Source organism: Lonchura striata, chromosome 1 (genome assembly GCF_050655825.1).
Source record: "Lonchura striata isolate lonStrDom1 chromosome 1, ASM5065582v1, whole genome shotgun sequence".
NCBI lineage: Eukaryota > Metazoa > Chordata > Aves > Passeriformes > Estrildidae > Lonchura > Lonchura striata.
In genome coordinates, this window is record NC_140703.1 from 78468431 (window position 1) to 78482705 (window position 14275).

The 14275-nt window shown below is 33.1% G+C and overlaps 1 protein-coding gene across 3 annotated transcripts in view; it reads right to left on the reverse strand.

Moving 5' to 3' along the window:
• UGGT2 (UDP-glucose glycoprotein glucosyltransferase 2) overlaps positions 1-14275 on the reverse strand; it is a 76696-nt gene that overhangs the window by 21500 nt on the left and 40921 nt on the right. For all 3 annotated transcript variants that reach the window (XR_014955943.1, XM_085581304.1, XM_085581298.1), the window contains exons 20-26: positions 13364-13458; positions 11032-11238; positions 9730-9861; positions 7729-7856; positions 6452-6547; positions 5254-5356; positions 412-491 (exon numbers count right to left, since the gene is read on the reverse strand). Coding sequence is in view for 2 of the 3 variants with exons in the window: in XM_085581304.1 (XP_085437430.1) it covers positions 412-491; positions 5254-5356; positions 6452-6547; positions 7729-7856; positions 9730-9861; positions 11032-11238; positions 13364-13458 (841 nt within the window). In the remaining variant the exon portion in view is untranslated. The remainder of the gene's footprint in view (positions 1-411; positions 492-5253; positions 5357-6451; positions 6548-7728; positions 7857-9729; positions 9862-11031; positions 11239-13363; positions 13459-14275) is intronic.

Here is a 14275-nt window from a genome sequence, read left to right on the forward strand (position 1 = left end):
CATCTCAATATAACAAATGCAGACTGTACATTTATTCAAATGAATTTAATTCCTAGGAGTATTGAATCTGTACAATTCATTACACAAACAGTGGGCTGTAAAGAAGGGAACAACTTAGATAATCCCCCTCTGCAAGTCTTCACAGGCATAAAGGAGACACTATTGATTTATTTAAGGCCTGTTAATGAGAGATGCATTTTATGGACTGGATCACTTCCCTGTGATAACATACTTGACACATTAGAACACAAACTTTTCTCTAAACAAGTGCAAACTGCTTAGGTAACATTCAGTGAAAAATGAGTCAACAAAAAGAATTCAGAAACACAAAGCAATGTTTACTTTTTAAGAAAATATATGCCATTAAGGCTGTTTTTCTAAAATGAGCATCACAAGCTACAAACCACTAACCTCTTCAGTGGCACTTCGGACAGCTTAGATCTGCAGTTCAAAAATAACCTAAGTTTCATATTAATAATGTCCTTGAGTACCTACAGAAAAAAAAAAAATCTCTGTAAAAAAATCGTTCTTGGTAACCACCAAACTTTGAAAATAAGTCAAAGTTACCCTTGTGACATCACGCCATTTCTCAATTTTCAGCAGGAATCTAAAACTTTAAAGATGTAAATTTATCTGTATGTTATTGTAAAGGTTATTGTCAGATACTGTAAATAAAGATATGCCCTTTCCTAAAACTGCATGATTTAGCACATGATATTCTTGATAGTCAAAATATTAATGTCTTCTCCTACTCATGCAGTTTTTTCAAGAGCAGCTTCCTCCATTTTCCAATACTTGGGTAAATGATATTATCACCCTTGTTACATTGTGTTTCTAAAACACTTGAAGGTCTCCATATACAAAACATGCCTTTAATTCAACAACTAGTCTTAAAACAATTACTTTCACTCTTATTAAAATAGTTGTAGTATATGGAAAATTGTTAAATATAGTGAAGTTCAGAGAACTATTTTAATACTCAATTATTTAATAACTTTAAATGTCAGCAATAGATTAATGATGTATTAAACCATTTAATTAACTTCAAAACATTTTGGTAAGTTAACATATTTCTATTTTTTTTCTCTCAGTTTCTTCATCTGTTAATTTCTAAAATAGTAATGTTCTGGATACTGTTATATAGGAACCATAATATTAGGATAGTATTTTTTTTTCTTATTTTTGTGAGCAATCTATTTTGTTTTGCTTAAAGCTAACAAAGTTAGTAATTTATTTAAAGCACTCATAAAAACCTTTAACAAATTACCTCATTTCTGTGGTTTCTGACACAAAGTGCTTACCTGAAAGCATAAAGCAGCTGTGCCTACATTTATGGATATTAGAAAGGCCAGTAAGATATAAAAGCTAAGTTATAACACCAATACTAATAAGGCTAATATCTAAAATTATTACAATAGCAGATAAATTGGGATCAAAGCAATACAATAGTCATCATTAAATCTCTCTTTTATTATAACTATAATTTTGCTTTCCTCAGTTCAACCCATGGCTTAAACACACATTCTTTACTACAATGTTGTAACTTTACTTAGTCCTAGGGACCTGTTCTATTCCTAGTTTCTTATTCTCATCTTTGGTGTCACCTGAATACCATCACTGAAAAACTCTTGAATAAAAAACAAAGAGTAGGGAATAGAATATTGGTGTGAACAAATGAAGAAGCAGGAAATGAGAACCTAAGAGCACTGAAAGCATGAGAAGGGAAAGCATTACATGATAAAAGTTTAAAACCACCAAAATCAAAATAGAGGTCAAAGTGACTCAGATATCTATCTACCATTCAGAATAAAAAGAATGATAATAGCCTGTATGGACTTCATCTTCAAACAAAAAAAAAACCCTCATCCAATAGCAAGAATGATTCTTCAGCAATCTGTATTGATAGGCTTCTGTGTATAGAATGAAATTATCTTAAAGAAGGCTGATGCATCATCCCAATTCATCAGCTGACCATGAAATTTAGTACAGTAGCCAAAACCAAAAAAAGCACCATTCTTAATTAACATTTCAAAGGACTTTAAATAGGAAATGACAAATAAGACAATAATTCATTATCTCTGCGTTTTTCAACAATACAGTTTCTGAAATACTGAACTTGGTTCTGTTATTTAGGGCTTCTGAGGACACCAGAAACCAGAGCATTTTAGCTAACACATGAAAATGGTGACAAAATTAGGAAGACTCTTTTATAGGATACTTGAAGAGTTCAGTCTGTTTTAAGTAAGAAAATTCAAAGAGCATAGAAATTTAGTTCAGGGAACACTGTACAACATGGCTGAAATATTTCAGGAGGAAATTATTCAAAAACTAGTTTTATTATGCATGTGCATAATAAAAAGTCATTTGCAAGACACTTACTTGAGTTACCACAACTTGTCTGAAGAACAGTAACTCAGTAAACCATGATTATTCAGTCACTTGGAATTGTTTGTAAACCTCAGGACAATACAAACCATCTGCACTGAAAGCAAACTTATAATAGAATCTTCAACAGAACTGGCAAAATGATGAGAACATCAATGCTTGCAGCATGGATCTAAACAAAAATCTGTAATTCCAAGTCTGAGTTTAACAGTAAGGTTAATTAGCCACTGAAAAATCTCAGTAGGAGCTCTAATCTGTACACAACTGCTTGGTAATATTTAAACTAGGAACTCATTAAACATTACTTCTACTTCAAATAATAATTGTGAAAAAGGAATCCTGTGACATGCATTATATAGGAAATCAGACTAGATCACCAAAAGGGGCTCCTTCAGAGATTCCTTTTAATTTAGGGATGGAATAGTAAGTCCTCACTGAAGACAGAATGAACAAAAGAAAAAAATGCAAAAGATAACTGACAAGAAAAAATAAAAGGTTTGATTTTTTTCCTCCACTTTTTTGAATTACTGGATACTTACTGGAACAAGAAAAAAAGGTGGATAATCCTAAGAGTATATAGAATAATCTTTCTTCTTGTTTTCACTGAAGCATGAGGAAAAAAATCCACAATGCTTCAATTTTGTTCTCCATTTTAGCAGAAGGATTTTCTACTTTTCTCACATCACCTTAGAGATGACATTCATAACATTAGAACTAGTTAGCTCTTCCATATATTCTGCTGAGACCTTCATGTGGCCTACCATGGGTAAAGTTATGTCTGGCATTTAAATATTTATAGTGGATAGTGACTCTACCTTGTCTGGAAATACTCGATGCTGAAGTCTGTAACAAAACTTTTTGAAAAAAGGAAAACACAGACTATGTGGAAGGTGCTACCTGCCTCACTCTGGAGAGGATAAGAGCAGTTCTTATGATATAATCATAAGATATTTTAAATACAATACAATAATAGATTTTAAAAACAGACAGCAATTTTGACTGAGCTCTCCTTCATGCTCTGATTCATACCTTCCTCTATCCTTAAACTGCCAGTCTTTCAGACTAAGCAGAGCTTAGATTACAGCCTACCTATAGCTATTTACCCTTCTTTCAATTTTAATTCCACTTAATATGAGTAACTTTTTGGTTGTATTTTTAATAAAAATACCAAAATATTTATTCGAAGTGACTATTAAGTGACAGAACCTAATATAATAGAGTAGTTTCACCAGGGTGAAAAAACCCAACCATTATATGGACATATTCAATGCAGAATGGGGCAAGAATCACGTGTTCTGCCATGGTAGCTACTCAACAAGTTTTGCACCACGAATAGTTACCAATCCAATATACTTAGCTCTAATCCAATTATGTGACTGAAAGAAAAAAACCTTTAAACATAAATATATTCCAGTGACTCAAGTTTATAGTATTGAAATCACCTATGTAGAGTAAGCTAATCAGAGAGGCATTCATTTAAGAACTTTGAGTTTGTGGCTTGCTATATTTGTATGTCTCTTTTGTTTCTACAGCAGGAGGTGGTGGCTTTCTAGGTAAAAATAATAAGTATTCTATATATATTAAAAATTCCAGGCTATTTTTCATTTTTTAAAATATATTATTGAAAAGGTTAATCTATGTTAAAATATTTCTCGTTTGTTTACTTTCAACAGCATTTCATTACTTTCTCCTAAGGGTTGGCTTTGAAGAAAACTAGAGCTCCTATGACTCAAGCAGGACCTGCAATAGCTGAACAGCTTGGGACACCATGGCTGTCATTTGCCTCGGCAGGCATGAGAGACCCTGTTGAGCTCAGAGGAATGGAGGTTTCTGCTCTGAGATACAAGATCCTTGATGTGATTTATACTGATAATATGAACTTCTGGATAAATTGAGAGCTTCCAGTCATTTCAACATGAAAATATTTTCATTTGGTAATATCAAGCTTTCATTTTCGCTGAGAAGGGTGAAATGAGAGATCTAGTTCTAGAGAAAAAGCTAGTATTCTAGAATCTTGAAATAGCAAAATTTTAAATTAATTTTTAAAAATGTTTTACTTTCCCCCTCTATATGAAGAGCGAGTAGATGCTTCAACATTTGATATAAAAGGGTATGAAAATGGGAAGGGGAAAGCAATTTAAGAATTTATGAAACTTGCATAATTACTGCAGGGAAAAAAAGGATAAAATAGGATGCAGCAAAAATCAAGTTGGAGGTTTCAGAATTATAAAAGACCATAAAGTGAAGACAAAATTTACATTTTTATGGGAAACTATAGAAGAACCTGAGACACAGTGATATTCTGTAGTAGGTGAAAGAAGAAAATAATTTTAGCAGCTGTGTTTTTAAGACAGTTTCTCTTTAGAAGATCAATAGCTACACAGAATGGAAGGCTATCTAGATATAGTTGGTAGCATTAATCAACTGAGAAATATCTCTCCAAGAGCTGAAAGGTTTATAGTCCAATCTTCTTATGATGATATTACACATCAGATTTAGACCACCTCATTAAGGTACCTTGGAAAACTAAGGTAATCTGGTTTAATGGAAAGAAGCACATACTTCCTGAGATTTTGTACACAATCTCCTCTTTTCTTTCTACTGACTGTAGAGAGCACTTACAGGCTCACTTTAAGAGGACTGGGCCATGGGGCATCTGAATTTTACTTTCAAATTAGATATTCATAATGATGAACTAGGTAATTCTCAACTTTTATGAATTAAAATTACTAAATACATATTTTAAAGGAAAAGAAAAAACAACCAAATTTTGTTTACTCTTTACTACACTGTATGTGGAAATTAGAACAATTTTAGTAACAACTGAAGTACAAATAAGCAAATTATAAGAAATGACCATCATCTTACAATCAATAAATGGGTCATCTTCTGTGCTTCTCTTGTCAATGGATCCACAATAGCAATGATGTCATAGAATGGCTCATTCTCTTGGGGCTCGAATTTTACTACACTGTTAAAAAAGTATTCAAAACAAGTGACATGAAAACTCAAAACTGAATTTGTTGAAATGACAAATATTTTTAGACACGGATTTGTAATATCAGAGGCATTTAAAATTTTACTGCTCAAGAAAATATTTCCCTAATTTCAAGCAATAATCATGATTGCTCGCTGTGATACAATTAGAAAAGCTAAATGCAAACAGGAGTAAAAAATATAGCATTAACCTACATACTTCTATATTGGTTAGTGATTAGATACATTCTCTAAAACAAAATTAATAAAATAAAACACAGACTTAAAAAAGGGCCTTTTTGTCACTTGTCTACAAAATGACATAGAGATCTGGAATCATTGGATCAGACAAATAGTGGTGATGACAATTTAAAAAGAAAAAAAAAAAAAACAAGGAGGAAAAATGGCATTTGAGAAGTGTGAAACTTGACAGGCTGGACTAGCTTTACACATTCCAAAAAATAATTCAGTTTGATAGACTTTATTAGGCTAAGTCAAGCAAACCCCAGTTAAAGTACTCTGGATTTACAGGAAGAAGATATTTTAAAAAATGAAAAAAAAAAAGTCATGTGCTATAAATAGAGAAAAGGGACACTCAGAATTTGTTTTGCACAAAACATATGGTGGCAGCACATTTCTGACTGCTACTAGTGTAACTTTGAAAAAGGTGTCAGCCTCTTAGAAAAGCTATTGATTTCATTCCTGCCTTCACCAACAGGGAGAGCCCATTGCATACACACTGGACCACCTTTACCAACAAAAACAAGTAGAGATTCAGAAACAGCATGACGAAAATTTTTATAAAAATTTGTAATTTGAGCACAGATTTTGTATTATCACATGTCCTTTTAAAACATGTAGCCCTTTGCCCTCTTTTCAGCAAAGGGTAAAGCTGGGAAAACAATAGGCATTACTAATGAATTTATTAGGAAAAAGGTAAAGATGCATTATGTTATGGCAGATGCAGGCTGTTCATACAACAGTTGCAAAATTAGAATGCTTACTCAACTTTCCATAGACTATGTAATCATCAGTACATTCAAATGTTAATAAAAAATTACTCTAAGTGCATTATCATGACAAAACTGACCTGTACTGCTCTTTGAGTAATTCAACATCTTGTCTCATTTCTGTTTTAGGCAAAGATGACAGCAGGGCATCTATTTTCATAATCAAGTCACTGCCACTGTATCAAATAAGGCACATATAGTTTGGTTTCCATTAGAAAACGAGTAAAACAGTAAGACTTTAATGTCAGTCTCTTTGTATAAAAGATATTTAGGAAGCCCACATCCCAGACCTGGACTCTAAGCTGATTACCACCTCAGGACTTGTAGCTTGGAGCTAAACCTTTAGCATGACAATGCCCAAGAACCACTATAGGCTTAGAGAAGCCTTGTGAAATGTATGCTTCTTAATTTTAAGAGATGCAGAATTCACAGTTATCATTCAGCTTTACAGAAATTATTTTTCTCAGTTGGGTCCTCTAATCTGTGTAATTTTATGAAAATGTGGGGCTTTGATGAAAATGTGGAACTTGGTCCACAAGCAAAATTAAACCTGAATTAATGGCAAGGTTTTATTAGTCACAAATTTGCCAAAGTGATCTGATTCAGAATCAAGAGGAGTGAGTATATGATGTTAAGATCTGCTGACATTTCTAGCTCTTTTTATTTATTTTTTTCCCATTTATGACAACATTAAGGAACAGACATAAATGACCTGGTTTCTGGTTTCAAGTATGGCCACATCTTTCAGATTTTTCTATTGGAATTTCCTACTGAAGTTTCCTTAGAAATAATAGTTCCATTTCAGTGTTGTTAATTCACAATGTCTAAATATGTTTTGTCTCTCACTACTTATCTACTTGAGTTCTGCCTCTTGTTGATTTTGTTTTTCTGGTAATGATTCTTTCAATTGTACCAGTCCTTCTAGGTAACAGAAATGATACTCAGAAAGTTGAGAGATACTGTAAGAAGAATATAATTTTGCTTTCTTCTTTGTACATAAGCTGTATCCTTAGACTAGAAGATGGCCTGAACTCATCTTTACACTTCCTCAGTGAACAGACGTGTGAATGTTGCTTACCATGGTGTCAGGGCACAACATCAGCCCATGCCTCTACAGGCTCCCTTACTAACAATTCCCAAAAACAATTTCAAATATTAATACTCATATTTGGCCTAAGATGCATTAAGTATTTTATCAGGCTTATTATTATTCTTTACAATTACACTTATGTAAACAAAACCTAGTAGGATTTTTTTACTGTTAACTGTACTCTTGGTTGCAAGGACAGTAAAGTATGGAAAGTATTTCGAGTAATTCAGCTGATCTGCATACATGTATGAGGCAAGAGAATTTTACCTTTTACTACTGTTTCCCATCTCCTTGACAATGGCTTTAATCTTCTCTGCTGAAGTACTGTATGTTATCTTTTCCAATAAATTAAAGTCTTCTTCATAGAATTCGTTTTCATCTAAAGGACCCAGTACCTTAGACAGATAAAAAAAATGTTAAGTGTAGAATGTCCCAATAATGCTCTGTTTGCAAGTAAAAATAAACTAATTTTTTAAATGAATGCACAATATTGACTATGAAACCCCAATCTCTGTATACATTAATACTACTGATTACAAAACTAATTAAATTTTATAGTAACTATGCAGTATTAGGCTTTTACAGTTATAGGATTACAGTTAATTATCAATCCCAAAGAATAACTGCAATGGAAATATCCATGTTATTTTTCATTATACATCCTTCTGTTATGGAATACACCATGTAGAAATAACTCCAAGAAAAAGCTCTCTTATGTAAAATATTTTAAACTCAAATTACTATTTGTCTACCATACTCTTCAGTTTTTTAATTCTATGAACACATATCCTATCCTACCACTCGTCAAATGAAGCAGAATGGATAGAAAGAATGGGAAAGGATACAAAATGCACATTTTGAGTGGATACGGGATTACTACATTTTTTGGTGGCTGAAAGAAAGTGCCTTGAAATCCCAGAAAACAGCTTTGAGGATGTTTTTTGGATTTCCTACTCAGTCTATCAGGCCAAATTGACCCAAGACAGCTCCAATAGCCTACAGGGCTCCCAGGATGTAGAATCTCATTATATAAGTTGGGTACTGAATGCCTCTTCTTCAAAATTCAACTGCTTCCTATAAATGAGAGGTTATATAACAAATTCCACTTTTGATTTTTTTTTAATTAATGATGTATGAGATAGATGAAACCACAGTGTAATTATGAAATACTATGGTAATTTGGAGAAATCAATTAGAAAAAAATAATTTGCTCATGAAAGCAAAACTTCTGTGATGAAATAGTTGAACAGAAATTAAGGTTATCCCATGTCTTTTTAAAAGTAATAGTTTAGAGTGAAACACAGAGACATTAATATACATTATTGAATTTATCCAAATATTTTTATGAAACTTATTTCCTCAAAACATAAAATATTACATTAATTGAACTTTTTTAGGCATGGATAACAGTAATAATAGTTTATAAAATAAATTCACTGATATAGTTATGAGGGAGCTGACGCAAAAAAGCCAACAATTCTTTAAGGCTTCATCAACAGAAATGCTTTCTGTGTGTTTCTTAGCAGTATTTCAGTTGCATCTCAGAAACCTTTAGGATGCATAAGAGTAACTAAACTCACTAAATTTAAAGAATTGCCAGTTATGAGATGCCAACATAGTTTTCTGTCTGTTTCGAATGGTCGAGTAAACCAAAAGTATAATTAAAATGTAGCTTGTAAATTGTATTTGTAATGTAAGGCACTGACTGTCATTTAACAAGTACTAAATATTGAATGCAACATTGTATTTTTTGATCACAGATAGTCTGTTGACAAACTGTAATTAAGGTTATTGGTTTCAGCATATACACACAAGAACTTGAAACAACAAAATTACTTTTATCTGCATTTAAGAATTAAGACTATCCAAGAACATAGTATTTATTAAAATGCGGTGTTTTAGAGATTGAAATACTAACCTACTCAGTGTAATTTAAATACATTTATTTACATAGTAAAATCAAAGTAACTTCAGGATCAGAAGTTATTCTTAGACTTCACAAATAATAAATCAGATACTAATTTTGTCAGATTAACTCTAAAATAGCTGTGGGAATGACATACACACATAGTAGCTTCAATGGAATGGAGCTAATGAACAAATTAGGAGTAAACAAAATAAAAAAACAAGGCAAACATTCATACCATTCTCTAACAACTGTCTGAATAAATGGGAAATCAATATAATGCATTTTCTTTAGTCTGAAATTGAAGTTCCAGAAGTAAAAAAATCTTAAAAAAAGATTGAGAGACTTAATTTCCTTCTTACCCTGCCATTGCTAATAACAGCCATTTGCCCAGGAAGCAGCTTCAGAACCTCCTGGCAGAACATTTGTTGAGTTTTAATTAAATCCAGTCCTAAAGTGTTGTACTTCTTCTCAAAAGTATCACCATCCATTCCCTAAAGCAAAGGTAAAGCATGAGATGCTAGAATGATTCAGCAAAAATAAATTTTGTAACATGTGAGAAAATCAAAGATTTTCTTCAAGTTATGTGGTAAAACCAGAAATCAAAGTGGAATAGCCACCTCAGCTTCAGTGTAAGCACATAACTGCTGGTGGTGAGCCACATCTCACAACCACCTAGAGTGCAGTTTATACCCTGGGGCCACTGTGAATAACGGTGAGAGCAAAGCTGAGTCTGAGCTTAAGCAATTTTTCCATGATCCAGCACAACAGCCGCACGAAAGAAATGCTCTGTTAACAACTCAACTGTATTTCCACTTTTAGGACAACGATATACAAAAATTTGTAATTACTCTAAAAACCTAACAGCCATTCTAATATGGCTATTGATACAATTTGAACATATTTTGGGGAAGCCAACATCATCCACAAAGACACACAAATCCATTTTCAAAGTAGGGAAAAACATGCTGAAACTTACACTGGAACTGTGCCTCACCTGTCAGAATTATTCTGATATGTATCTCTTCATTAGTAATAAACAGACCAAGCAAACAGATTAATTCAGATACAATTAATAAAATGACATGAATTAGTAACAGCTTACACAGCTTCATTAGAGACCTTTATGTCTTTCAAAATTTATTAAACAATGAAACAAGAGCATGACTCAAAAATATACATTTTCTAATATGGTTCGAGAGAGTTTTCTTAGTCTTCCAACACTTCCTACTTAAAAATACTAATATTTACAACTCCTTCTGAGACAAAAAACAGTAGTTAACAGGTGTTATTTCATAACTCAGCTCCACTCTCATGCAGTCTTAACTTTTTCTGAAGTCTAAATTCTTGAAGAACATTAATACTGTTATTTTAACTAAATGAGAGCAACAATTAAAAAAACCAAAAATGAAACTATTTTGGTCTCAATTATCTAGCACCTCTATACTGATTTTTTTCATTACTCTCATATTTTCTCCCAATAAAAAAATTCTATATTCTTCAATCACATGAAAGTAATCAAAAATCCAAGTCTGCTTGAGAAGAAAGGTGTATGGGTAATAAACTTCATGCCATTCAGCCAAACACTATTATTCTCACCACCTCCTTCCAACAAGATATATGTATATTAAAAAAGGAAGTAATCTAATTTAGCTTGTACTCACTGGGATGAGGAATTTAACAATTTTAGTTCCAGCAGCAAGGGATTTTGCTGTCTCTTCCTTACTGAGTTTACGTAGGAAACTTTTTAAGTTGCTGTTGTTTTGAGTAAAAAAAGCAGCCAAAATTCCTCTTGCAATGGCTGTGTTATCTTCCTTTATTTTTGATGAAGGATTGTTCAAAATCCCAACTCGTGTATGACTGCTTGTTTTCTGCAAAGAAAAACACAGAACAATAAGTAATTTTACACTTCCATCTGCTCTTACCTAATGTATTCATATCATTTATAACTATACGAAATGCTAGTATTTAATTTTTTGCAGCTATTTGTCTTTAGAAAAGATACATCAATGACTAATTCAGAACTCCAACTGTGAGTAAAAGTATTATTAGTAAGGATTTACCTATTCTGTGATAAATATTTTAAATAGAACTGTTAAGTTTTTTTAATAGAACAGCTGCCTTTGAGCATTTTGTACAAAGGATATAAACAAGTATTCATTTACAGACTTCAGAACTAGTTTTATATGTCTATTTTTTTTGTCTGTCTATTTTTCAAAAATTATTGAACTAAGCATAAAATAAATGCAAGAGAATTTATCCACTTATCACTCTTCTAATGTTCATCAGGAGCAGAATCTTTCACTTGCTAAAAATCACTGATGCCACTCAAATTTTACCAGAGAGTGTGATGATTCTAAGGTAGGATCAAATAACACCATTAACTGAAGAAAAGGTAAATAAACTCCAATGCAGGAAGGAACAAAAAAATAAGGAATGCAATCACTGGTATTCAGCACTGGAGAGGCTTCCACAAAGTACTTCCAAGATAATCAGAAAACTATGAGGAAGCACTGAAGAATCTGGGCTTGCTCCACCTGGCAGAGAGAAGACTACAGAGAACTTGCACAGCAACCAACAGGTGCTGAAGGGGGAGTGAAAAACGTGACAGGGCTAAACCCTTCCTGCTATCAGCAAAGGGTGTAACGAGTGCACACAAACTTTGGCTTGGCAGAAAAGAACTACAGCAGGAAGGCAGAGTAATTTGAAAAGGGAGAGACAGAGTCACCTTCTTGGAGATTTTCAGAAATCCTTCAAACACACCTATAGCTGACCTGATGTAATGAAGGCAATAATTCCACTTTGAGTGAGAGGCTGAACTGGATGACCTCAAGAGGTTTCTTCCAGCTAAGACAGCTTAAGCTTTTTTCCAAAGCAAGTAAAAATCTATCAGAGTTTTCAAAATGGCATGTATTAACTGGAATAGCAAGAAGTGAATTTCCTTCAGCCATTTTCACTCCTAGATTTTTGCATGCTTTACTTCAAATGCTGATGGCAAGTCATGAGCAAGTGGTGACTGTGCCAGCTCTGATACTATCAGGAATTATATTAGACTCTGACTTGAGAGATAAAATGGACTAGAAAGGAGTAAATAACCTCAATACAAATCAGTGGACTTAAAAAAATACTGTTTCATTTTATTCCTCATGAAATTTGAAAATTACATGACCAAGCAACACGTGAAATTTATCTAATGTTTTGGGGTTTTTTCCTAGATTCTTCTCACCAACACAAAGGGATTTGCCCAGGTGGTTCTCACCTCTTAGATAGGAGCTGTGGCACATTTCCCCTACTGAAGAGGGTTAAAAAATGAAGCTAAGAGGGAGTACATCTGTCAAGCCTGAGACATAAATCAAGCAGTTCAAGAAATTAAATGTTTTTCTGTAACAAGGACTTGTACTGAATAGTCTTCTTAATCTTTTTTAAAGCCTCTTTCTAAGACATAGTTGTTATCACGTTCTCTTGGCAACATTCCAATTTTCTAATTCCCTTAGGTGGTTCCTATTTCATTTCTGATTAGAAAATCTAGATGCTTTCCCAATTTCAGTTTAAGTACTCTTTTAACCTGCCCCAAACAGTGGTCCTTTTTTGTCATTTATACTGACTTGACATTTATACTTTCTGAAGTATATTTATATTTCATACATTCATACTTTAAATCTTATTGTTAACACAGAAGAACTTAAAAATAAGCAAACTCATAAATGTGGATGCTAGGAGGAGCATATTAAAACACACATGAAAATTGATCTTAGAAGCACACAAAGAGTACAGGGAAAAATGGTTGCTTAATTTCCATAGAATACAAGAGAACAATGCTTAATGGTTCACATCAACAGGCAGTATCCCCAAGTCCTTCCAGGTAACATTCTGGGCTACACCTGATCAACAAAGTTGTTAGACTTTTATTTAAGAGTATGATTTTTGAATGTGTGCAGAGAGTTGTTAAGAACATATTCATAATAACTATTTTAGTAAAATCTTCTAGAAACTCACCAGGCTTTTCAAGGCATTAGAAAGCAGTTGTCTACCAGCTGGCTTATCAAAATCTGCAACAATCCAGACAGTAACAGCATACAATGCATCTTCATCTGAAAATTAAAGACAATCCTGTTTTATGCTATGCAGAATCTTCCCATGACTAACGAAAAACAAAATCATTCTGTTTGTAATTTCTAAATTCATGTGTATATTTGACTGCTGACTTCAACTGTAAGAATAATCTTTGCCACATCAGAATCTTTTGCCCTCCGAATTGAAGTAAGATTCTTAGAAGGCAATTTATCACATTAATAGGAGAGAGACTAAACGAGCTGATCCATTGTTACAGCATTGAGACAAGAGGGCCCTAAACAATTAGTTTCAATTAACAAAACGTGCTTTACCAGAGGTTACTTGTGAACATTTGATAAAGACTGATCATATAGCCAGAAATGAAAAGAATTAAGTACTTACAGGACCACATAAACTAAGCCAGTCATTTTCCCTGCTAGCAAAGGAAACTCCTTCAACTAAAGGCAGGAAATATCTTATAATTTCTGGACACAAATGGGAATATACTAAGCACAGTTCAAGGAAAGCAAGTGTACACGCAGGTAATTTCTGTTTTTCTTGTTCTATGGTTTCCTGTTCTTTACTTGTTGCAGAAGAGCAACAGTGGGTGAAAAATTCTGCAAAATTATCTGTAGAAGAATATCAGTCTACTCAGGTCTACCCCTAAAACATAATGCATAAGGAGAGAAATTTTCCAGGGTTCTGGTGAGATGCTAGGAAAAGGTTGTTGTGGCTTAGAGAAACACACTGGGGAGAGAGATTTGAAATACAGCTTAAAGGTCATACACGTTGCACAAGAGATCTCAATTGTAGAAATATAATCCTACAGAGATTGAAAGCCACTCATTTGACAGC